Consider the following 25,707-nt stretch of genomic DNA (forward strand, 5'->3'; position numbering starts at 1 on the left):
TTTTTTAAAATAAAGACACAGCACTACCCATCCTCCAGTCCTCCAGCACCTCACCTGTGGTTACAGATGATGCAGAAAGGATATTTCTAATAGGGGGCCTCAAATTTCCTCCCTAACTTCACACAATGTCCTGGGACACACTTGATCAGATTTTGGAGATTTATCTAGCTTTGATTTCTAAGACCTCCAGCATACTCTGCTGTAATGTGAATTGTTTTCACGGAGGTCTCCAGCCTCCATTTCTTTCTTCAAATTATAATCTGACATGAAGTATTCATTTAATATCTCTCCCTTTTCCTGAGGTTCAACACAAAGATGACCTCATTGATCTTTAAGGGACACTACTGTCTCTCTCTCGCTCTCTCTCTCGCTCTCTCTCTCGCTCTCTCTCTCTCTCGCTCTCTCTCTCGCTCTCTCTCTCTCTCGCTCTCTCTCTCGCTCGCTCTCTCGCTCTCGCTCTCACTCGCTCTCTCGCTCTCTCCCCCCTCTTTCCCCACCTCGCTGCTCTTTTGCTCTTCATATGTTTGTAGAATCTCCTTTAACCTTATCTGCCAAGAATGTACCCTCTTTGCCTTCCTGATTTCCCTCTTAAGAATGCCTCCAAACTCTCTATACTCTTCAAGAAATTTGTTTCATCCCAGTTGACTATATAGAATGTTTTTTTTATTCTTGACTAGAATCTCGATACCTTTATTCATTCTTTGTTCCGTAAGCAGATCGCTATCCGCTAAATGTTCATGTCCTGATGCATGACTCATTTCATTCCCAAGAGCCAGATCTGACAGTGTCTCCTTTTCATTGGGTTAGCAACACACTGGTGTAGGAAATTCTTCAGAAAAGTCTAGGAATTGTTGCTCCCCATCTGCCCTTTACACTATAATGTGCTCGCTTTGAATTTCCCTACTCAACAGAGCTCCAGATCTCAGTACTGGCTTTTTGTTCACTCATGGTATGTGTGTATCACGGGCTGGCCAACATGAGTTGTCCATCCCTAGTTACTCTTGAGAAGGTTTTAGTGAGTTGCCTTCTTGAATCACTGCAATACATATTGCTGTAGGTACCCCTACATTGCTGTTATCAAGGGAGTTTCAGGATTTTAACCCAACAACACTGAAGGAATGCCATTGTATTTCCAAGACAGGATGTGAGTGCTTTGGAGGGGAACTTGTCAGTGGTGGTGCTGCCCTTGTCCTTTTGGGTGTGAAAGATGTTGCTGAAGGATCTTTGGCAAATTTATTGTAAATGGTATGTATTGCTCTTATGGGTTGTGGAGGAAGTGGTGCCAGTCAAGCTGCTTTGTTCATGATGGGGGCAAGCTTTTTATGTTGTTGGAGCTATACTTATCCAGGTAAATGGTGAGTATTCCATCATACTCCTGATTTGCAAGGAACATAGAACAATACAGCTCTGGAATGAGCCCTTCAGCCCACGATGCTGTGCGAAACTTGATACCAAGTTTGATCCCTTCTGTTTGACCTCAGTCCATGTTCTTCCATTGCTTACATATTTGTGTGCGTATCTAAACGTCCCTAAAGCACCTCTATCGTATCTGCCTCTACCACTCCTCTCAGAGCATTCCAGACTCCTGTTACTTTGTTTAAAATAATTGTCCCTCACACCTTCTTTGAGGTTTTCCTCGTCTCACCTTAAATGCATGCCCTAGTGTTCAAATCTTGGGGGAGAATGATTCTGACTATTAACCCTACCTATGCATCTCATAAGTTTATAAACATCTATAAAAGTCTCCTCAGCCTCTGCTCCAGAGAAAGCAAGCTGAGGTTTTTTAGCCTCTCCTTATAGCTCATACCCTCTAATCCAGGCAGCATCCTACTCAGGCTTTTCTGTACCCTCTCAAAGCCTCCGTATCCTGCCTGTAATGTGGTGACCAGAATTGATCACAACACTCCCTAACCAAAGTTTTTCAAAGCTACAACGTGACATCATGACTCTTGAACTCCATTCCCTGACCAATAAAGGCAAGCATGTTGTATGCCTTCTTTACCACCCTAAGTACTTTGTGTGGCCCCTTTCAGGAAAACAATAGACTTGGACCCCAAGATCCCTCTATGCATCAGAGCTGTTCAGGGTCCTGCCATTAACTTTATACTTTTCCTAATTAAACTCCATCTACCATTTCTCCACTCATATCTGCAACTGATCTAATCCTGCTGTGTCCTTTGACACCCTTTTACATAATCCACAACTTCACTGCACACCAGTAGTCACAGACCTCCAGCCTGAAAAGCACACTTTCACCACTACCCTCTGCCTTCTGAGTCCGTACATCTTAATCTTCTAGATGAGCCTATATGAAACACCAAGTCGAAAACTTTGACAAAATCCATGTAGACAATATCCAATGCTCTACCTTCATCAATCACCTGTTACTACCTTGAAAAATTCAAGATAGTAAGGCATGACCGGCTCTGCAGAAAACCATGCTGACTGTCTATAATTAGACGCATGCTTTTCCAAATGCACATAAATGCTATCCCTATGAATACTTTCCATTAGCTTCCCAACCACTGATCTGAGATTCAGTCCAGTTTCCTGGATTATCCCCACTTCCTTTCTTGAACAGAGGTTTGTGCCTTATACAGAGGAACCTCAATTATCAGAATATCTGATTATCTGAATAAGATCTCAAGGTCCCATAAAAACATTATGTCAAGGAAGTAAGTGAATTTGGATTACCTGTACTGAAGAACATGTGAAAACACTGGCAAAAACAAAAACCACAAGCAACAGCGACTGAAATTTTTTTAAACGTAAGGGTTAGTTACACAACCCTTTGCAAAAGTAAGTGCTTTATTTCCATCACTTTGGGGCGTTCATGAAGAACATGGCAGAGAAAGTAAACAGGTATGCAAGGTGATGCTTCTGTCTTTCTATGGTGACACTGAGTTCAGTGGCAACTGACAAATGCACTTGTGATTGTAGAAGCTGTTTGGGACCTTGTTTAATGCTGGGATTTCATATATTTGTGTGATGGTAAGGGTTTAGTTCTTCTCAGTTTAACCTGTAATTTGCAGAATGCAAAGATCAGTTTGTTTAGATAGCAGACTCATCAAAATTATAGATTTAAACAAACTCTCTGGTTGAGGACAGTGTTAGATGAGTGTGGCTTCCCTTGTTTAAGGTCAAATTGATATCTGAATAATCAATTATCCGAGTGAAATACTGCCTGCCCGACTCATTCGGATAATCGAGGTTCCACTGTGGATGGTGGGCATGCTTTAGGGTGCTAAGATGTGAATTACTTGTTGCCATATTCCTAGCCTATAACCTGCTGTCGTAGCTTCTGAATTTATATGGTAAGTCCAGTTGAGTTTCTGGCCAATGAATGAACCAGCTGAATTGTAGGAGATGCGAGAAACTGGCTTTGGCATCAAGTCCCCTGGCAAGTCAATAGGAATAAATGGGAAAGTTCTCTCCTATTTGGAGTGATACCTTACACAGTGGAAGATGGTTGCTGCTCAGGATGACTCACTGGAGTGATCCACAGTTGGGGAAGCCCTGATCTACAAGGCACTAATCAGGAATACTTTCCACCTGCATGGTTGAATCTAACTCCAGGAACGCAATAAATTCTACACTACCCTGCCATCTTTTGAAAATTGGCTTGAAATGGGCAGTAAATGCTGATCTTGCCAGCAATGATCACATCTGATAAAATAGCTTTATAGATGATGACTTGCACACTTCAATCATTTTGTTAGAGTTCTATAAATGGAGGACTTCCAGACTGTTGCCACTATGTGCTTCAAAATGTACCAGAGTCAGAATGTATTACTACATTGATAATATATTGACTAGAACTCTTCATTGCCTTGCAGGAACCTTTCCAGGCTGCCTCTAGAAACTATCTTCAGACTCGATCATGATGAAGGAGTTGGAAATATGAACATTCATTTAGGAAATCTTTCAAAGCTGATGGAACAATCTGCAGTCAGGTAACGGTGTGGGGGTGGTGGGGTGGTTAAACCAAATGTTTTGTATTTTTAAAATTCTCATCATCAGCCAGGTAGGACAATATCAGTTCCCTAGGTTATGGAACATATTCTCATCTGACCATCAAACACTGAACTGGCAGGCATTAGATAGCATAATATTTATTTTCTTTTTGAACTATGTGATCTGGACTTGGGTATGTAGGTTATAACGTCAAAGTTTGCAGACTTTATGAAACTCAAATGTAGTAAATAATGTAGATTGTGGTAATTGTCAGGATATCTTAAGTGAGCTAGAAGAATGATGAGAGGCAATATGACCAAAATGCTTTCACTCTGAAAGGTGTGCAAGATCTGGCATGTATATAAAGCAGTCTTTTAATATGACAGAAAACAGTTGCAAAGGCTGCCGTTTTTAAAAATAAATGTCTGTTGAGTTTCTTTGCTTTATTAATGAAGCATAAATCTTTGCAAGTTATGTTTCCAAGTACTTAGCGTTTTTTTTAAAAGATGGGCAAATGGAGAAGACTTTGGTGTGGCTTAGCCCTGATAATGAAGGCTAACATATTAATCACTTAGTACTACAACACTTGAATACTGCTGACAACATTCACATTTTCTCTAAGTTTTTTGTCTTGCACTCAGAATTCACAAGAATACTAGACTAAGGGAAAAACCCACATTCTCACTCTGAGAGAGCTGGTTGATTGGCATGGGGACACTGATTGGTAGGGGCAATGCTATAGAGAATGCACTAGTTTGATAATTGACAGTTAACTGCTAGGCCTTGTTAAATTTTAAACTAGACAGGGTGTCTCCAGTTAAGGCGTTACCTAACTAAGTGACCAGTGAAAAGTGTTGTCTATTTTGTTGAGTTGAAGCAGGCACAGAGCGTGTACATATTCTTCCTGTCTGCAGGAATAGGGCCCTCCATATTAATCTATGTAGTTTCCAGTACAATTGTGCCACATTGTGAGCTGAATGGATAATCCTAAATTTGTTGACTTTACACACTGAGCAAATGTTGAATTATATCTAAATTTGGAAGTTTGTGAGTTTTGCGAGTATGGTTATTTGGATACCTTGTCATGACTAGCTGAAGAACTGTGCTGTTTGAACTGTCCGCCGGTCTTTGGGATCTAAGGCCTATACACTTGACATCTATCTGATATTGAAATTTATATACCACATTGTATGATCAGCAGAACATTTTTTTCACTTGATGGCAGCACCCTTTTTGTGGTGCACATTAGTTGTGCTGCGCCTGCATAGTAGGATAATGAGGACAATGATGAGCAGGAATTAGAATCAGTGTAACTGGGAGATAGTGGCAGATAAACTGGGAGGATTAGTTATAGGCCAACAATATCTATAATGTATTCTTTTTTTTCTTGATATACTGACACTCCAGGTAATAACTGGCTGGTCAGTTTAAAATCTGTGACAAATGTTATTTCAGAAATAACAATCGCGGAAAGACAATCAACAGGCAGCAATCAAAGACATTTGAATTAATTAAGGAATCCAGCACAAACTTGTGAATAATTGTGATTGACAAATTCAGTTTTTTAATGAAGTGATAGAATAGGTTGTTGAAAGGAATGTGGTGGATGTTGAAGTGTTTGAAAATACTACATAAAAGGCTGTTAGTATTTTCAAGCAGATTGTGTGTGGATGGGAGAGGGAGGGTATGGGAGTGAGAGCATCTGTGTAGGCAGATGGGTTGGAGAACATGTGTTGGGAGGAGGGAAATGTTATGGACAGGGAAATGTGTGAATTCTTGAGACTGGGACAGGCTTGCACTCTTTCCTTTCTCCTCCCATTCCAAAACAAAAAGGCTGGGAGAGGAGGAAATCCCTGGCTAAATGTAGTCTGCTTCCGAACCCACTTAAATACAAATTCCACCAAAGCTTGCTTGAAGAGTATGTCATCAGAGGTGAAACGGGGTCATTATTGGTTAAACCTAACTCCTCAGCTTGGGTGAGGAGTGATCATTGAGTGATCAGGACTCAGGCCCTATATTACACACCAGTTCTGCTTCCTAACCAAAAAGGCAAAAAACTAAAAGGTTGATTCGTTTATGCAGCTGCTTGGCACTTTTTATTGGCAGTTTTTGTTTGTTGTTCATTTACATCATTGATCTATTACTTTGGGATTTTTTTTTCTCGTAAAATTCATGTTTACTATTATGCCAGATCTTAGCTTCTGAAATATTCCAACAGGTTCCCACTGAGAGTAAACTTAACATGTTGCCTCCCCACCATGTAAAATGTTCAAAAACCCTGCTCTATTCTGTCCTATCGAATACTCCCAAGTCAGATGTACACAGCATAAAGAACAAAGACTCCATCAAACACAAGAAAAGGACAGGTCTTGTATTCAATGTAAAGCTTAGCAACACCTTGTGAACATCTTGTAATAAAATCCCAATGCATATTTTACACATTTACTTGAATGAATATACTATCAAAATAATGAGCATTTCCGTATTTTCTTAGTGATAAACTACGGGAATTGATTATTGACCTCCGGCCTCCACAGTTCATTCCCTTCCTGAGCACTGTACTCCCAGGGAAAGCAAAGGACACAGTGGCCAAAATTTTGCAAGGTACACTGTATTTACTGTACCTTTTTCTGGTGCCTTTCAGTTCAGATTAATAAATCACGTTTAACAGACTGGAATAAATGTGGCTGCACCTTACATCAGCATCTTTGTTTATGGCTTTATACATGCTCCCTCTCCTAATCCCGTGCTTTTCCTTCCCCATCATACCCCATCACTCCTTCCTGCCCCTCTACCTTGCACCTACTTTTCCTCTCCCCATGCTTCCTCTTCCTTCCCTTCCCTTCCCATCCACTCCCTTCCCTCGTGTGCTTACACATTACCCCTTGCACTCCTTCTGAACCCCCAACTATTTTGTTTTGTATCACCCTTCCCCAACATGCTCCCACATTTTTTACTTCAGCCACTGAAACTAAAGTTGTTTTCTTCCATTAAAAGGCCTGAACAAACCTCAGAAACAAGCAATGAAGCGGGTACTACTTTCCAAGGACTACACACTAATCATGGGCATGCCTGGAACAGGCAAAACTACCACAGTTTGTACTCTGGTAAGGGAAAGTACCCAGCATTGTAGCACATTGCGTTATAGGAAAATTGCCAGTGCTGTCTGTCTAGATTAAGGGGTTAGCTCTCTGTAGGGCAGGGCCCATTCACTGGTGTCTGCTCCTGATCAGGCAAAGAAAGGAACCCCTAGGGTAATTCAAGCTTCTGGAGATTTTAGACTTGCGTTTTATTATTTGCAGTTCAGTATCATGTTACTGTTAACATGTAAAGTTCATTTTGTTGGTTTTAAGATATATTTAGGTTATTTTATTGTTCTTTTAGGTGAGAATCCTTCATGCTTGTGGTTTCAGTGTCCTCCTGACTAGTTACACTCACTCAGCTGTTGATAACATTTTGTTGAAACTGGCTCGTTTCAAGGTGGGCTTCCTGCGTTTGGGACGTTACCAGAAGGTCCATCCTGACATTCAAAAATTCACAGATGAGGATATTTGCAGAAGGAAATCCATCCAAACCCTAACTGAGCTGGAAGACCTGTATAAAAGTGAAGTAAGTAAGGCTTTGATTTAGTCTGACTCTGCATCATGCTACAATAATAGGTCCTCAGCTCCCATTGACTTGAAATTTAATTAGACCAACCTTATAAATGTGTGGTATAAGAGCATGTCAGATACTGGGAATCCACTTTCGAATATGTCCAAAGCCTGCCTACCATCTAGAAGGCACATGCCAGGAATGTCATGGAATACTCTCCACTTGTCAGAATGAATATAACTCGAGCAACATCTGAGAGATTTGACACTCTTGGTTGATAACCCATCCACCAGTGTCAGCATTGACTCCCATCACTACTAACAGACACTCGCAACAGTGTGTACATCTACAGTGTGCACTGCAGCAACTTACCAAGGCTCCTTTGACAGCACCATCCAAACCTATGACCTGTACCACTTAGAGAAAAGGCAGCAGGTCATGGGATCACCACTGTATCCTAAAATGTGCTTCCACTTATACACCATCCTTAAAATATACCGCTGTGGCAAACTCCTGGTTGAAATGCTTTATTCAAAGTTATTCACTTTCCTGATGAGATTGTTAAGGATCCTTTTGAGGATGTAACAAATGGTGGATAAAAGGAACCAGTCAATGTAGATTATTTGGATTTCCAAAGAAGATCACTGTGCAAGAGCTCATGGTATTGGTGGTGATTGAGGGTTCTACTTTGGCAGGAAGAACGGAAATGCAGAATATTATTTAAATGGAAGCAGATTAAAGATTGCTGCAATATAGAAGGATCTGGGTGTCTCTGTGCACAAATGAAGATGTAGGAACAGCAATTAGGAAGGAAATGGAAACAAAAATAGAAATTGCTGGAAAAGCTCAGCAGTTCTGGCAGAATCTGTGGAAAGAAATTAGAGTAAATGTTTCGGGTCGAACGACCCTTCCTCCGAACTGAAATGTTATTTATTGCAACAGGATGGAGTTTACTTCTGTCCAGGGCAATGCTGAGACCTTACCCCCTCTGGAATACTATGTACAGATCTGGTCATCTTGCACACAGAGGGATTTATTGTACTTGTATTGGAAGTAATTAAATCACTTCCCCATCTCATGTAGTTACCGGGCTCACCCCCTTCCTCATGACCTGTAGTCACCTTCTCTTTCTCCCCCATCCCTCCTGACCTGTAGTCACCTGTGCCCACAAATCCTACGGTCATCCATATTCTCCATACTGCTGTTTGTCATTTGCCTTGCACCCAGTATACACAGTCAAGTTCCATCACCCCACCCCTCTCGATCACCCATCATCTTCTCTGATTCCGGTTACCTACCTTATTTCCTGCAATCGTATATACCAATACAACTTAGAACTATTCCACCTTCTGGTTTCTCTCATTGTCTTAACTTGTCTAATAAACACTTCTGTGCTTGATGCATCTTCCTGGAAATCAAATGGTTGGAGTTATCAGAGCAATTGGTTAAATCCGAATGCTGTCGTATATATCATAAATGCTATAAATTAGTTGTTCCAACGAGACCAAACCCCCTCAAAATGTATTAAGGCGATAGCCTAAACTCTAACTTTTATTTAAAGGCAAGTGTAAGGCACTGAGTTTCAATGTGATTCAATTAGTCAAGCTACTAGACTTTAAGTAAAACACACTTTATTCTTAAACCACAGTTAAAATCCAAAACAAAAAAACGATTTGGCATAACTTTAATTCTTTTGAAATACTTAGCAAAATAATAAATATTTTAACTACTACTCCTCAACTATTCAATATAGCAGCATTCCATAAACATATTCTTGGCAAATGAAAATTCAGCAAAACAGATTTCCCTCACTTGGTATCTTTACCAGTCCCAGAGGAATAACATCAACAGAATGAATCTAGCAGCTGAAAGAGAGGAACTGTATTTAGCAGCTTCACTCCAAAACCCAGCTTTACAACTGAAAGGCAAAACCCAAACCTTGGGCTGTGTGACCCTGACTCACCTCATGTTTCTTTTGTCTACTTCCAAAGGAAAATCCCCAAAGTTTTCCATGAAGCTGCCACCTCAGAACCAAACTTATAATACCTCTCGTCAAGAGAACCAGACGGACAAATCCCTCTTAAAAGCACATATTGTCACACTAACATTTTCATGACCTAGTAATAGTAGTAAATTTCAATCTTTATCAGGTAGACTAAAATTTTACTCACATCTGTATTGTTGCCAATTGAGACTAAGCTCCATGCCTCTTAATTTCCCTCAGATTTTCTCTCTGGAAACCCTGTTTAAATTTTCCTAATATTTCTATTCTAATTTTTTTTAATCCTCTGGATTCAGTATAAAAAGGTTCTCCTCTTTCTAGATATGTCATTGCCATGAATCAAACCTTTTCTGTTATAGATCTGACAAATGATAATCACTGAGTTTAAAGTAACAGCAAGGCTGTCGCTGTCTGAAGTTGCTGAGCAGCATATCAAAGCTATAAGCTGAACATGGTCATTGTTGAGTGAGGGCACTCTCGAGCTGTAGCTGTAAAATCATTGTGGGAACTGTGGCAGAGAAGAGTTGGGGAGAGATTCAGAATATGAATTGGACATATGGGGAGGTAACCATAAAGGCAACGTGAGGGGATGGTGACCAAGGTTTGGTTAGATGAGATCCCAGATGATGTTTAAAGTTTGAAAGTATCCATAAATTGATTTATTTTGGTGGCTACCAGTGCCATGTCTGCTTGGACAGATTAATCACACAGACAGGTGCTTTCTCTGTTTGTTTGGAACACTTAAAAGCCAGTCAGTTCTGAGTCACGACACCATTTGGTTAGTTCATTGCCCATCTTTGCTTCTAGTCCATTTACCTGCCTTGATATTGTTACTTAATTGGGGCGGCACATGACTCAGTGGTTAGCATTGTTGTCTCGCATTGTTGTCTCACAGTGTCAGTGACCCAGGTTCGACTCCTGCCTCGGGTGACTGTCTGTGTGGAGTTTGAATATCCTTCCTGTGTCTGCATGGGTTTCCTCCCACAGTCCATGCTAAAATGCCCATAGTGTTCAGAAATGTGTAGGTTAGGTGCATTAGTCTGGGGTAAACTTGGGGAATGGGTCTTGATGGGTTACTCTTTGGAGGGCTGGTGTGGACTTGTTAGGCCAAAGGGCCTGTTTCCACACTGTAGGTATTCTATATCTATTTTATATCTTAATTGAAACTGTTGATCAAACATTTTAATTTCCATGAGGAAGTAAGTTACCAGCTCTTTGATTGTGTGGCAGAAAGCTGCTTTCTGATTTCACATCTGGCTTACCTTATCCTTCTAATTTCTTGTCTTTGAACTTAATTTTCTCTCTGTGATCCTTCTCCTGACTGGACTCAGTGTTGACTCCTTTTCTGTCCTGTCCATAGATGCTGCCAGACCTGCTTAGTTTCTCCAGCACTTTGTTTTTGTTTCAGATTTTTGGCATCGGCGGTTCTTTGTTTCATCATATTATAAATTTTGTACCCATCTGCATTCTCTATTATGCTGATATCCTTTCTTCCCGCCCCCCCCCCCCCCCCCAGTCTTTCTCCACTAACCTAATGTGTGTCCTGTAATCTGAGACATCCCTCCTGTTTTATATTCTCCCTGATTTGATGCCAATGTGCACATGTATGGTTTTGTACAAAAGTCTCACCACAGACATTTACAGTGCATCGCTATCCACTAATTACTGATGCAAAAATATTCATTCTTTTGAACTTCTGTCCGCAATCTCTTAGCAAATCCATTTTATCACATTCATTTAAGTACAATTCTTCATTTTATTCCTGAGAGATTGCTAATGCATCTAAGGCCACTCCAAACCACTTGATTAGATATGCGATAAGTGTTTGTGACATTGTAAGCATTCTGATGTCTCACAGAAATGTCTGTTTGTGCCCCAGACTAGAGAGTCCCCTATTACAATTGACCTGACCATACCCCTCATTACAGTACAGCCAGTTACACACTTAGAAACATGGCTGTCAGCGCTGTACTGTCCTAAGAGGTCATCCCGCACTACAGCATCCAAAATGACATAACCCTGTCTAAGATGGAGATATCCTGCACTAACTGGCTACATCTCCTACCATTCCTAGTAGTAAACCATCGACCTGACTGTGCATCTGTGGTTTTTCTACTTTCCTGAAATTGCCATTCATCACGTTCCCTTGCTCTTGTAAACTCCTCATTGCCTGTAACCGCTGCATCAATCAATCCATGCGGTTAAACAAAACCAGTGCCATGTGCTAATGAGAGTAAGAATAAGAGGGTTGAGCAGATAAATACGTGGCTGAGGAGCTGGTGCAAGGGGAAATGATTCATATTTTTGGACCATTGGGATTTCACCTGTATAAGAAGGACAGTTACAACTGAATTGGAAAGGGACCAATATCCTTGTGGGGAGATTTGCTGGTGATACTCAGGAGGCTTTAAGCTAGTTTTGAGAGTTGAGAACAAAAGCAATAGTGAGAAAAGAGAAAAGGCTGAGGCTGGTACAGTTGATAAGGGGAGCTAGTTAGTAATCAAGGTAGATAAGAGCTTGACAGAGAACGAGGTAAGACTGATAATTAAACAGCATTTAATTCAATGGAAGAAGCCTGATAGGGAAGGCAAATGAACTTAGGACATAGTTGGGAACAGGGGACTGGGATAGCAAAGCTGTAACAGAAATGTGGCTCAGCAATAGCCAGACTGGCAGCTCAATGTCCCAGGGCATAAATGCTATAGGAAGGGTACAATAGGGAGACAATACAGGAGGGTTAGTGGCATTTTTGGTTAGGGATAATGTTACAGCTGTACTTAGGGAGGAGATTCCTGGGAGATCATCCAGTGAAGTTATATGGGTGGAACTGAGAAATAAGATAAGGATTATCTCTTAATTGGGATTGTATTGTGGGCCCAATAGTTAGTAGGAAATTGAAAAGCAAAATATATAAAGAGATCTCAGATATCTGTAAGAATAATACGCTTGTAATGGTAGGGGATTTTAACTTTCCAAAAATAGACTGGCACTGTCATAGTGTTGAGGGCTTGGCCGGGAAGAATTTAAGTGTGTAAAATAAAAGTTTCTTATTCAATATGTGGGTGTACATACTAGAGATGGAGCAAATACTTGACCTTCTGTTGGGAAATATGGCAGGGCAAATGATATAGGTATTAGATTAGATTAGATTCCCTACAGTGTGGAAACAGGCCCTTTGGCCCAACAAGTCCACACCAACCCTCCGAAGAGTAACTCACCCAGACCCATGTTAGTGGAGGAGCACTTTGGAGCAAGTGATCATACTTCTATTAGTTTTAAAATAGTTATTGAAAAGGATAGAACTGATCAAAAGTTAAAATTCTAAATTGGAGTAAGGCTAATTTGGACAGGAACTTTCAAAAGTTGATAGGGAAAGGTTATTTGCAGGTAAAGGGACAGATGGGAAGTGGGAGGCCTTTAAAAATGATATGACAAGAGTTCAAAGATGGTGTGTTCCTGTTAGTGTGAAAAGCAAGGCTGGTAGATATAAGGAATGCCGGATGACTAGAGAAATTGAGGCTCTGATCAAGAAAAAGAAGGAGGCGTACATCAGGTATAGACCGCTCGGTTTAAGTAGATTCCTCGAGGAGTATAAGGTCAGTAGGTGTATACTTAAGATGGAAACCAGGAGGGCAAAAAGGAAACAGAGTTATCTTTGACAAAAAAAGAGTTAAAGAAAATCCAAAGAGATGGAATGAGTACATTAAGGGCAAAAAAAAAACTAGGAGAGAAAAGGGCTCCTTAAAGATCAAAGTGGCCACCCATCTGTGGAAACATATGGGTGAGATACAAAACAAATATTTCATGTCAGTATTTACTGTGGAGAAGGACATGGAAACTAGGGAACTTAGGGAAATAAATACTGATGCCTTTGAAAAAAAAGTTCGTATTACAGAAGAGGTGTGGGCGGCACGGTGGCACAGTGGTTAGCACTGCTGCCTCACAGCGCCTGAGACCGGGTTCAATTCCTGACTCAGGTGACTGACTGTGTGGAGTTTGCACATTCTCCCCGTATCTGCGTGGGTTTCCTCCGGGTGCTCCGGTTTCCTCCTACAGTCCAAAGATGTGCTGGTTAGGTGAATTGGCCATGCTAAAATGCCCATAGTGTTAGGTAAAGGGGTAAATATAGGGGAATGGATGGGTTGCACTTCGGTGGGTCGGTGTGGACTTGTTGGGCCGAAGGGCCTGTTTCCACACTGTAAGTAATCTAATCTAAGAGAGGTGGTGCTGAATTTTAAAACGCAAAAAGATAGATAAATCCCCAGAACATGATCAGGTGTTTCCCTGATAAAGAGATTGCTGAGCCATTTGCTGAGATATTTATTTCAACAGCCAGGTGAGTTCCAGGAAGACTGGAGGTTGGCTAATGTGATGCCATTGTTTAAGAAAGACTGTAAGGAAAAGCCAGAGAACTATAGATCTGTGGACCTTGAGTTAATGGTGGGTAAATTGTTGGAGGGAATTCTGAGGGATGGGATTTACATGTATTTGGAAAGGCAAGGACTGATTAGGGCTGGTCAACATTGCTTTTTGGATGGGAAATTGTGTATCACTAACTAGTTTGAGTTATTTTGAAGGGGTGACAAAAAAGATTGATGAAGGTAGAGAAGAAGACGTTGTCTATATGGACTTCAGCAAAGTGTTTGACAAGGTTCCATGTGGTAGACTGGTTAGCAGGGTTTGATCACATGGAATCCAGGGAGAGCTAGCCAATTGGATACAAAATTGGTTTGAAAGATGGTGACAAGTGGTGGAAGGTTGCTTTTTGGACTGGAGGCCTGTGACCAGCAGTTGCAACAAGGATTGGTGTTGGGTCCACTGCTTTTTATCTTTAATATCAATGATTTGAATGTGAGTATAGGAGGTACGGTTAGTAAGTTTGCAGATGACATTAAAATAGATAGAATAGTGGACAGCGAAGAAGATTATCTCTGAGTACAATAGGACATTGATCAGATAGGCCATAGGCCACAGAGTTTAATTTAGATAAATGTGAGGTGTTGCATTTTGGTAAGGCAAACCAGGGCAGAAGTTATACAGTTAATGCTCAGGCCCTGGGAAGTGTTGTCGAGCAAAGAGGCCTAGAAGCGCAAGTGCATAATTCCTTGAAGGTGGAGTTGCAGGTAGATCGAGTGGTGAAGAAGGTGTTTAGCACACTTTCCTTCATTGGTCAGAGCATTGAGTGTAGGCATTGGAATATCATGTTGTGGCTGTATAGGTCACTGGTGAGGCCATTTTTTGAATGTTGCTTACAATTCTTTTGCTCTTTTATGGGAAGGATGTTGGTAAATTTGGGAGGGTGCAGAAAAGATTTACAAGGGTGTTGCCAGGACTGAAGAGTTTGAGTTAAAGAGTGAGTCTAAATAGGCTTCAGGGTGATCTTTATAAAGTTTTATAAAATCATGAGAAGCACGGATAGGATGAATAGCCAAGGTGTTTTTTGTAGCTGGGAGTCAAAAATTAGAGGACATAGGTTTAAGGTGAGCGGAAAAATTTAGAAAGAATCGAAGGGGTAGCTTTTTAATGCAGAGGATGGTGCATGTATGGAATGAGCTGCCAGAGGAAGTGGTGGAGGTGTGTACAATTACAACATTTTAAACGGCATCTGGATGGGTATATGAATAGGAAGGATTTAGTGGGACATGAGTCAAATGCTGGAAAATGGGACTGGGTCAGATTGGGCTGTCTGGTTGAAAACGTTAGACGGAAGGGCCTGTCTCTGTACTGTATGACTCCTATTAGTCTTTTCTCACTATGATTCATGATACAGAGGTGAGCTGGTTTTAATGGTATGTCATTGTGTTACAGCTGGTGGTTGCAACAACATGTATGGGAATGAAACACCCAATATTCAGTCAAAGGAGGTTTGATTTCTGTATTGTGGATGAGGCATCCCAGATCAACCAGCTGATCTGCCTGGGCCCTTTATTTGCTGCTGATCGGTTTGTATTGGTTGGAGATCATCAACAGCTACCGCCCATTGTTCAGAGCTCAGATGCCAGGTATGAACTTCAACTTTGTTTCAATCTGAGCTACATTTAAAAGCCAGCTTGTCTGCAATGAATTGATTCAGCAGAGAAACCATCCTCTCATGGAAGGAAGCTGTATAAAATAGATTTGTTGCACCTGAACTGAAAAATAAATGACTATCTATGAATGCTTGAAATAAGAAAAATTGCTGGGAAAATGCAGCAAGTCTGGCAACATCTGTGGAGAGAAAGCAGAGTTAACATTTTGGATCCAGCAAATCTTCCTTCAGAACTGATTGTAGCTAGGAAGATGTTGGTATATATGTTGACGATGGAGATGGGGAGTAAAAGATGGGTAGAAATTGAGCTCAGAGAGAGAGAACAAAAGGTGGGCACACTGAAATGGGTCAAGGTCAGCCTAGGAGAATCAAGAGCTGCTAATGGGGATCATTGGTAGCTGACAATAGATAGGTTGTGGTAGCATCCCATGTGATGACAAAGCCTGGTGTGTGGGAGTTGAGTTAAGGACATGGGAGAAAGTGTTCAGGCTCTAAAATTATTGAACTCTATTGAGACCTAAAGACTGCAGGATCCCCATGCAGAAAATGAGATGCAGTTCTTCAGCTTTCACTGTGCTTCATTGGAGCACCGCAGCAAGCCTGGCGCAGATGTTGGCAAAAAAATACTGTGCTGTGTTGAAGTGACAAGCAACAGGGAGCTCAGGGTTGTTTTTGCAGTCGCCACCATCTGTGTTGCGCAAAGCGGTCACCCAGTCTGCCTATTGTATCCCCAAAGTAGAGCAGACCACATTGTGAGCAGTAATATTGTAGACTAGATTGAGTGAAATGCAGTAGATTGCTGCTTCACCTGGCAGATGTCTGGGGCCTTGGATGGCGAAGAGGTGGGGGATTAATAGCAGGTGTTATACCTTCTGTGATTGCATGGGTAAATGCCGTGGGGTGTGGAGAGGCATTGACAAGGGTATCCTAAAGGGAATGGTCCCTGCGGGAAGGCTGACAAGGCAGGGGAAGGGAATACATGTCTGATCATAGCATTTTATTGGAAATAGCAGAAATGGTGCTGACGATCATTTGGGAGTGGTTGCTGGTAGTGTGGTAAGTGTGGACCAGGGGCTCCCAATCACTCTGGGAAGGAAAAGAAAGGGTTAGGGCTGAAGTTCGGAATAGCCATGTCTACAATGGTTGTCAACTAATAATGGTCCCTATTGGCAACTCTTGATTCTTCCAGGCTGACCTTTACCCATTCTATTGTTTGCCCAACTGTTGCTTTTTCTCTCCAGGTTCCATCGCCACCTATCATTTATTCTTATCCCAACTACAGCATACATACCAACCTTTTCCTAGTTACAATCAGTTCTGAACAAGGGTCACTGGACCCAAAATGTTAACTCTATTTTCTCTTCACAGGTGCTGCCTGAGATTTTTCAACATTTTCTGGTTTTGCACCTGAAAAAGGCTAAAGCTGGTGTTGTCATGGAGAGGTTAACAAATACTGTGGGGGAGAGTTATGCTAATTTGTGCTAGAGGAACTAGAAAGTTGGAGTCGATTTGTCAAGGGCTAGGAAGACCAACAGTATGACTATAGAGAGTCGTTCTGTTAGAAATGCAAAACACACTTGAAATGTTTATAATGAATGCAAGGAACATGAGAAATAAGATTGGTGAGCTAATCATACCTGCCAGAGGGCATGTTGATGATGTGATAATAAAATGAGCAGGAATGGAAAGCTTGCAATTTGTGCTGACAGAATTCAGGAAGAAATTAAAGATTGCAGTATTGGACTTCAATGAAGAAGGATGATAGGTACTTGTATTTAGAATCCTGGGAAAAATGATCTTGATTATTCTAATGCAGACTTTGGTTAATATTTAATACCTGTTTTGTGATTGCTTGTAAACTATAGGCTACGTCTTGGTGAAGGAGCAAATTTCAGAAAAATGTAAGAACATTCTGGTCGTAATTGGGAACTTAATTATTGCAGCATTGACGGGAGCAAACAGCACACAAGAAGGCAAAACAACTCATGAAATTGCACAATTAAAAATTTCATAAACACAACAACAAAAACAACTGCTAGAGAAAGTTCAGGTCCGGCAACATCTGTGGGGAGAAATCAGAGTTAAAGTTTTGGGTCCAGTGACTCTTCCTCAGAGCTTTCGTTAATTATTCAGTTTTCAGTCCAGTGAGGATAAAAATGATGTTGGATCTAGTTCTGGTGAATGAAATGGGGTAAATGGAGCATGTTTCGTTCAGAAGGCATTAGGAGAACAGAGATCATTATAATATTACATGTACATGTACTAATACTAAACATGTATACTCAAAATGTGAGGATATTTAAGTGTTTCGGGGTAATTTCAAAAAGTTGAAAGAGGATTTGATGCAAGTGAGTTAGGCACAAAGATTACTAGGTAAAACAGTAAATGAGATTTTCAAAGGCTGTCAAAGAGGAAAAAGTTCAGTTACAGAGGCAACAGATTCCTTTGAGGGGGATGCAAAAGGAAATGCATCCAAGTTTGAAACTTCCTTGAAGATTAAACCTGTGAGATTTAAACGAGGCAAAATGGGCCCTTTTGATTTCAGATTTATAATACAATAGGGAGAAAATTCAAGCAGCAAAGTATCAAAGCTAAGTTGAGAGGACAGCTGAAATCAGGAACAAGAGAGGCAAAGAGTAAAGATTTACAAGTGGCGTAAAAAAGGTGCACTTCCAGCTTCGCGTGTGTGGAGCTTGCACGTTCTCCACGTGTCTCCGTGGATTTCCTCCCACAATCCAAAGATGTGCAGGTTAGGTAAATTAACCATGCTAAACTGCCCATTGCCCATTGTGTTCAGAGATGTTACTGTTCGGAGGGTTGGTGGACTTGTTGGGCCAAATGGCCTGTTTCCACACTATAGGGATTCTATGACGTCCTTACAAACATACAAATAGTGAAAGGGTGCAAAAGAAGTCTGTAACTAATACAGGAGAAAAGGTGACCTTGAGGAGACGCAGGCCAAAACCAAGGTATGAAATAAATATTTTCCATTTTTTTTCACCAATGAAGAAATAATTTAAATGTTTTCAATAATTTTGCATGTCTTGGTCACCAGGATTATAACTTTGTGATTTAAAAACAAATTAAACCAGCCACGTGGTTTCTGCCAGTTACTGCTTCCTCATTCATGCTGGTTACTACCAACAGCCAGTACTCCCTTTAAGCCGTAGCTGTTTCATATGGTCATTATTTTTTGATGTGCTTGCTGTCCCTTTCCATTTCTTGCACATTATTTATTGTAGATGTAGCTTAGCAGGAGTATTGACTAAATTACATTTGCTTCTGGGCAGCCATGTTCAGATTTTGTACCAATCTCATACTTTAAAGAAATGGTCATCTTAAACTATAATGTGAGGCCCAGCAATTTTTTTTAAACGCCCAGCAACGACTTCTGGTCCTAATATTAAAATACCGCAAGAAATAGGGGATGTTGTTTATGTGGTTATAGTGAGAATTTTGCATTATTTCGAATATAGCCAATTGTGTAACTTAATTCTTTCCTGCAACAATGGTTACAATCCTGAAACGTCATCTCCCCTCTCTCACTCCCTGGCATCGCCATTCTTGAGTCACAAGACTCCCATGCTGTGTGCTCTGGTGCCCCTCTCCACCTGGACTCTCCTCCCTCTTTGCTCATGCACATGCACCAGTGCTAATTTTGTGTATTTCTGTTGACAGAGCTCTGGGAATGGATGAGAGTTTGTTTAAGCGTCTGGAGCAGAATTTTGATGCAATCGTTCAGCTGAACGTTCAGTACAGAATGAACAGGTAGTTGCTTGAAATAAAACGCTTGATTTGCTAAAAATGAATTCCGTTGTTGTATAACAATTTTTGAAATCCCTACAGCACGATTATGTCACTCAGCAACAAGTTAATATATGAAGGAAAGCTGGTATGTGGATCAGAACAAATAGCATCTGCAACATTACAGCTGCCGAAATGGCATGAGCTGCATGTACTCGGCCTGAAAGATACTTGGTTACAAGATGCTCTGGATCCTTTAAAGCCTGTTTGTTTCCTTGACACTGAAAAGGTGAGCTGAAACACATAATCACGTCTGTCTTACTTCTAAACTCGACTGGCTGGTGTACTACACTCTAATTCTCCCCCTGAATAGGTCTGCTCCCCAAAACACCCTGCCCACGTCTGACTTGGAGAATGTTCCTCTTCTTCACCCTGTGCTCACTGAGCTACATTGACTTCCGGATGAAAGCCGAGATTTTCACATTCATCTCCATGTTTCAGACTACCCTCGAGGAGTCCCCTATCTCTTTAAACTTATCCAACTCATAACTGTCCAATATCTGTTTTATCTCATTTTGACTCTTAATCAATAAAATTCTAATTCTCCGGTATTTGTCACCTTGTTTTTAGCTATCTATGCCCTAAACATTCCCTTTTTCCACCTCTTTATTCTCCTTTAAGGTTCAGGTAGTTCTCTGATAACTCTCATTCCGGCAGCGCAATTTGCTTATTATGTCACTGTGAAATTAAGGAACGTTACTTTTGAGAATGCTTATATCTGTTTGCAATAGTGCGATTCCAGCGGGGATCGTTTTGTGCACTTTGTTCTGTCTATGCGCCGATGTCAGTGCCAGTCTTTGTGCTGTTCTGTGCATGAGGCACAATGTCAGCTGCTGACAGAGAGGCTTTCTGTGAGAGGTACTGTACAAAGAGCAGCTTTCTGAGAGATACATTGAGAAGCTTCCTGTAAAATGTACTACTTGTAGATTATCCCTTTTGTTTTGAAAAGATGTGGAGGGGCATAGTGGCAAGAATATTAGCAAGCAGCACCTTGGTGATAAAATTGTGGGTGATGAATGCAAAGCAAAGGCTACAACACTGGAAGAGAAGCTAGATATTATAAAGCGTTTTGAGTGTAAGGAAAGAATATGTGATATTGCTTGCTTAACAGGAATGAGAGAATCTACCGTATGATGACTCTTTGTCCCTACATTAACAATGTTTTTAAATTTACTTTTGTCTTGCTGATAAATGTGATTAAAACCTTCATGCAGGCTGTGCTATACTTTGTGAGAGATCTTTGGGTGACTTTTGAGCAATCGTCAGTGATGTTTTGCTGGTCTACCCTGAATGCCAGGCAAAAGTGAGCACCGCAAATGCTGGAAACCAGAGTTTAAATCAGAGTGGTGCTGGAAAAGCACAGTAGGTCAGGCAGCATCCAAGGAGCAGGAAAATCGATGTTTCGGGCAAAAGCCCTTCATCAGGAATAGAGACAGGAAGCCTCAAGGGTGGAGCGATAAATGGGGGGAGTGGGGCTGGGGAGAAGAGAACGTAGCAAAGAGTACAATAGGTGAATGGGGGTGGGGTTGGAGCTGATAGGTCAGAGGGGAGGGTGGAACGGATAGGTGGGAAGGGAGATTGGCAGGTAGGACAGGTCATGAGGATGATGCTGAGCTGGAACATTGGAACTGGGGTAAGGTGGGGGAGGGGAAGTGAGGAAACTGGTGAAGTCTACATTGATGCCCTGGGGTTGAAGTGTTTCGAGGCAGAAGATGAGGCGTTCTTCCTCCAAGCATCTGGTGGTGAGGGAGCGGCAGTGGAGGAAGCCCAGGACCTGCATGTCCTTGGCAGAGTGGAAAGGGAAGTTGAAATGTTGGGCCACGGGGCGGTGGGGTTGATTGGTGTGGGTGTCTCGGAGATGTTCCCTGAAGCGCTCTGCGAGGAGGCATCCTGTCTCCTCAATGTAGGGGAGGCCGTATCGGGAGCAACAGATACAATAAATGACATTGGTGGATGTGCAGGTGAAACTTTGGCTCCTTTGGGGCCTTGGATGGTGGTGAGGGAGGAGGTATGGATGCAGGCTTTGCAATTCCTGCAGTGGCAGGGGAGGGTGCCAGGACAGCAGGGTGGTTTGTTGGAAGGTGTGGTCCTGACTAGGTAGTCAGAGGGAATGGTCTTTGCGGAAAGGGGTGGGGAGGGAAATATATCCCTGGTGGTGGGGTCCGTTTGGAGGTGGTGGAAATGTCAGCGGATTTTATGGTTAATGCGAAGTTTGCTAGACTGGCAAGTGAGGACCAGGGGGTTCTGTCCTTGTTACGGTTGGAGGGGTAGGGTTTGAGGGCAGAGGTGCAGGATGTGGATGAGATGCATTGGAGGGCATCTTCAACCACATGAGAAGGGAAATTGAGATCTCTGAAGAAGAAGGCCAACTGGTGTGTTTTGTGGTGGAACTGATCCTCCTGGACACCCCATGCTTGCCTATTACTGCCCTTGACTTCTTTATTTCCAACTGCTGCTGAGACATTAACCACCTCAAACTGTCTCCCATTGACATTTTTTACAAACCCACCGACTCCCACAGCTACCTGGATTACACCTCTTCCCACCCCACCTCCTGCAAAAATGCCATCCTGTATTCCCAATTCCTCCGCCTCCACCATATCTGCTCCCAGGAGGACCAGTTTCACCACAGAACACGCTTCAGGAAACATCTCCGGGACACTCAACCCAACCGCCCCGTGGCCCAGCATTTCAACTCCCCCTCCCACTCTGCAGAGGACATGCAGGTCCTGGGCCTACTCCTCCGCCGCTCCCTCACCACTTGAGGCCTGGAGGAAAAACACCTCATCTTCCGCCTCAGAACACTTCAACCACAGGGCACCAATGTGGACTTCACCAGTTTCCTCAATTCCCCTCCCCCACCTTACCCCAGTTCCAACCTTCCAGCTCAGCACCATCCCTGACCTGTCCTACCTGCCAATCTCCCTTCCCACCTATCCGCTCCACCCTCCCCTCTGACCTATCACCTCCATCCCCACACCCATTCACCTATTATACTATTTGCTATCTTCTCCCCAGCCACCTTCCCTCCCTTCCCCCCTCCCCCCCACTCTCCCCATTAATCTCTCCACCCTTGAGGCTTCCTGCCTCTATTCCTGATGAAGAGTTTTTGCCCGAAACGTCAATTTTCCTGCTCCTTGGATGCTGCCTGACCTGCTGTGCTTTTCCAGCACCACTCTAATCTATACCCTGAACGCCACTTCTTCCATAGGCCCAGTTATTTATATTAATAAGGTTTTGCTGGAACACAACTACAGCTGTTACAGGAGAACTGCCTGTACGCCTCAAAAGCTTTTACAATGATTTTATTGATCTGCCCTAACATCAGCTTATATAGCTCAGTGTCAGACTTTATGATGCTCCGGTGAAGTTAAAGTGACTGAATATCAGTTCCGCACATTCTCTGTTAGTGGTAACGTTTTCCTTTTACTAGTTGTCAAAACTGGTTATTTAATTTGAGATCTGATATATTTGCCTTGTACCAAGGTACCAGCTCCGGAGAGAAATGAACAATGTGGACTGAGCAACCTGATTGAAGCTGAGCTGGTGTACTGTCTGACAAAAGTGCTGCTACAGGTATGTGTTACTAACTCAGAGGGAATTCTATGCTTCACACTGATCAGTGCCAATGTGAAATTTTGAAACCAACATTTAGCAAAAGTGACAGTCAATGTGTTCACATATTTCATAACCTTACATTAGATAATAGTTACAAAACCTGATTAGAAAACAAACAATCAAATGACTGAGTGAGGTGTTTGTCCTGCATCTATTTAATTCAAGCTCACTGGAATGGTAGTGTGTACCTGAGTATTTAGTGATGGAAGGTATGGATGGTATAAAGTGAAGTCATGACCAAGAAATCCATGGAGAAAATGAGGAAGTTGAAATCTGTTGGAGATTTTTAAAAGTATGTAAGAAGAAAGACATTGCCTTTGGCACACACAGATTCTTCATCCGCAAAGACAAAATAAATAATTACCGGATAAGGAAATGGGAAGAGAACTTAAATGATGACTTAGTACCTGCTTTCAAAGCAAAGATTTTGGAAGATTCCGGAAAATTTGAGTAACAAAGTCACCAAAACTCTGTTTAGGTTCAGTTGGGCTACTCCGCTCCTCGTCTTATTACAGCCTTAGTTCAAACATGGACAAAGGAGCTGAATTCCAGAGGTGAGGTAGTAGTGACTGCCCTGGGTCTAGTTATCTTCAAGTTGCCTTCATCATAACATCTGTAGTGAGGATGCTCGCTGCTAATTATGCAATATTCATTAACATTCACAACGATGCATTCTAAGAAAAATAAGCAGTGAAATTCATAGCTGAAGTGATGGAAGCTTGTACAATTGCAACATTTAAAAGGCATCTGTGTGGGTATATGAATAGGAAGGGTGCAGAGGGATATAGGCCAAATGCTGATAAATGGAACTAGATTAATTGAGGGTAGGTATCTGGTTGGCATGGACGAGTTGGACCGAAGGGTCTGTTTCCATGCTGTTCAGCTCTTTCACTCAGATACTGTGTCCGTGTGGAGCAGCCATCCAGGCTTGGGCACATAATTGTACTGCACACGTGCCAGACACTGACAGTCCCCAACAGGAGATAATCTAACCAGAGCCTTGATTTGTAATGTTATTTCTATAGCTGAAGTCCTTACCATCAATATCCTGGTATGTCCATTAACCAGGAACTGAACTGGTTTGACCGTACAAATAATTTTGCTGGAAGAGCAGTTCAGATAAAGTGAATTGTGCAGCACATTCTGTCTCCAAACTTTTGTCCACCTACTACAAGGCACAAGTCATGAATATGATGATTGCAGTTCCAATAACACTCACTCAAGCCGAGCACCATCTAGGACATCACAACCTGCTTGATTGACATCCTATCCTGCATGTCAATTGTTCTGTCTTTCCACCACCTATATGGCAGTGTACCCTCTATAAGATGCACTGTTTAATTCAAGGCACCTTCAACATCATCCCTGACTCGACAATCTTGAAGGACAAGGGAGCAGATGCAGGGAATATCAACACCTGCAAGTACCCCTCCAAGTCTCTCACCATCCTATTATGGAGTTAGATTGTTGTTTCTTTTCTGTCACCTGGTCCAAATCCTGGAACTCCCTCCCTAACAGCAATATGGGTATCTCTGCACTACATGGACTGTGGTTAAAGAAGGTGGTTCACCTTCTCCAGGGCATTTGTGGATGGGCAATAAATGCTGGCCCATCTAGCGACAACATCCTGTGTTTAGATATCAAAAAGTTTTACATGTTTTCATGCTGTATAAATAACCCAATGCTCTAAATTGCTCTGTAACTTCATTGCCATTGTTAGTTTGGTAAAATGGCCAGTAAAGAAGCTATGGATCATGTCTCTGTGGTTGGCCCAAACTCTTGAACTTTTGTTTTGTGCATAGGTTGGCTGCAAGCCTTGTAACATCGGGATTATTGCACCTTATAGACAACAGCTTAAAGCTATCTCGGCTATTTTGATGCGGGACAAGGCCTTCAGTGCTGTTGAAGTCAACACGGTGGACAAGTACCAGGGGAGAGACAAAAGTGTGATTATTGTATCCTTTGTTAGAAGTAACAGCGAGGGAAAAGTAAGTGAAATAATATGTTAATGTATATTAAAAACATTGCTGTAAGTCTACTATATAATTCATTAGGATGGTAACCCAGGAGAGCAAAATCTATTTCTAATATCCAACTAGTCTTAAATCAAAGCCTACATGAAAATCATTTGTAATTATAATTATAGAATGTGAGCTGAACCATGTATTGTGGGTTAGATTGGTGACCTGTCAATTTCCAATTAGGCTGATTGTATTGGAATGGAAATTTTCCCCAGATCTTAAATGATGTTCTGCGATGAGATGAATCATAATAAAGGTGCTTACAGCTGTGGAAAACTGTTTTTAAGTCTAGGTGTATGGTCAGGACCCACAGAGCAAGAGAAACAGAAAATGAAGTGAATTAAGAAATGGTAATTCAGGATGTTGAGTTGCAAAGAAATATGAGACAGTTGAGGTCCTTGCTTTGCCCATTAAGAATATATGGGACATAAGAGAGTGCTGGATATCATGAGAACAGTAGAATGTTCAGAGAGATTAAACACAGGATTGTAGAGAAAGAAAAAAAATGTAATGATTTAAGGTGCAGAAATTGGCCATCCAACCCATCAAGTATACTCTGCTATTCAGTATGAAAAAGGCTGATCTGATAATCTTCAACTCCACTTTTCTGCCTTTTTCCCGTAACCTTTGGTCCTATTGTGTAGAGTTTTGGTCACCCTGTTATAGGAAATGGGCTGAAAATGTGT

General features: G+C 41.7%; 1 protein-coding gene across 3 annotated transcripts in view; it reads left to right on the plus strand.

The window, feature by feature from the left end:
- dna2 (DNA replication helicase/nuclease 2) overlaps nucleotides 1–25,707 on the plus strand; it is a 114,532-nt gene that overhangs the window by 76,301 nt on the left and 12,524 nt on the right. For 2 of the 3 annotated variants that reach the window (XM_060842303.1, XM_060842304.1), the window contains 9 exons: nucleotides 3,837–3,953; nucleotides 6,449–6,558; nucleotides 6,952–7,061; nucleotides 7,339–7,563; nucleotides 15,359–15,552; nucleotides 19,257–19,346; nucleotides 19,425–19,611; nucleotides 22,869–22,958; nucleotides 24,803–24,988. In XM_060842303.1, coding sequence (XP_060698286.1) covers nucleotides 3,837–3,953; nucleotides 6,449–6,558; nucleotides 6,952–7,061; nucleotides 7,339–7,563; nucleotides 15,359–15,552; nucleotides 19,257–19,346; nucleotides 19,425–19,611; nucleotides 22,869–22,958; nucleotides 24,803–24,988 — 1,309 coding nt within the window. Of the gene's footprint in view, nucleotides 1–3,836; nucleotides 3,954–6,448; nucleotides 6,559–6,951; nucleotides 7,062–7,338; nucleotides 7,564–15,358; nucleotides 15,553–19,256; nucleotides 19,347–19,424; nucleotides 19,612–22,868; nucleotides 22,959–24,802; nucleotides 24,989–25,707 lie in introns of those variants that run through there. The other variant, XR_009645876.1, reaches the window with a different exon arrangement.

Source organism: Hemiscyllium ocellatum, chromosome 22 (assembly GCF_020745735.1).
Source record: "Hemiscyllium ocellatum isolate sHemOce1 chromosome 22, sHemOce1.pat.X.cur, whole genome shotgun sequence".
NCBI lineage: Eukaryota > Metazoa > Chordata > Chondrichthyes > Orectolobiformes > Hemiscylliidae > Hemiscyllium > Hemiscyllium ocellatum.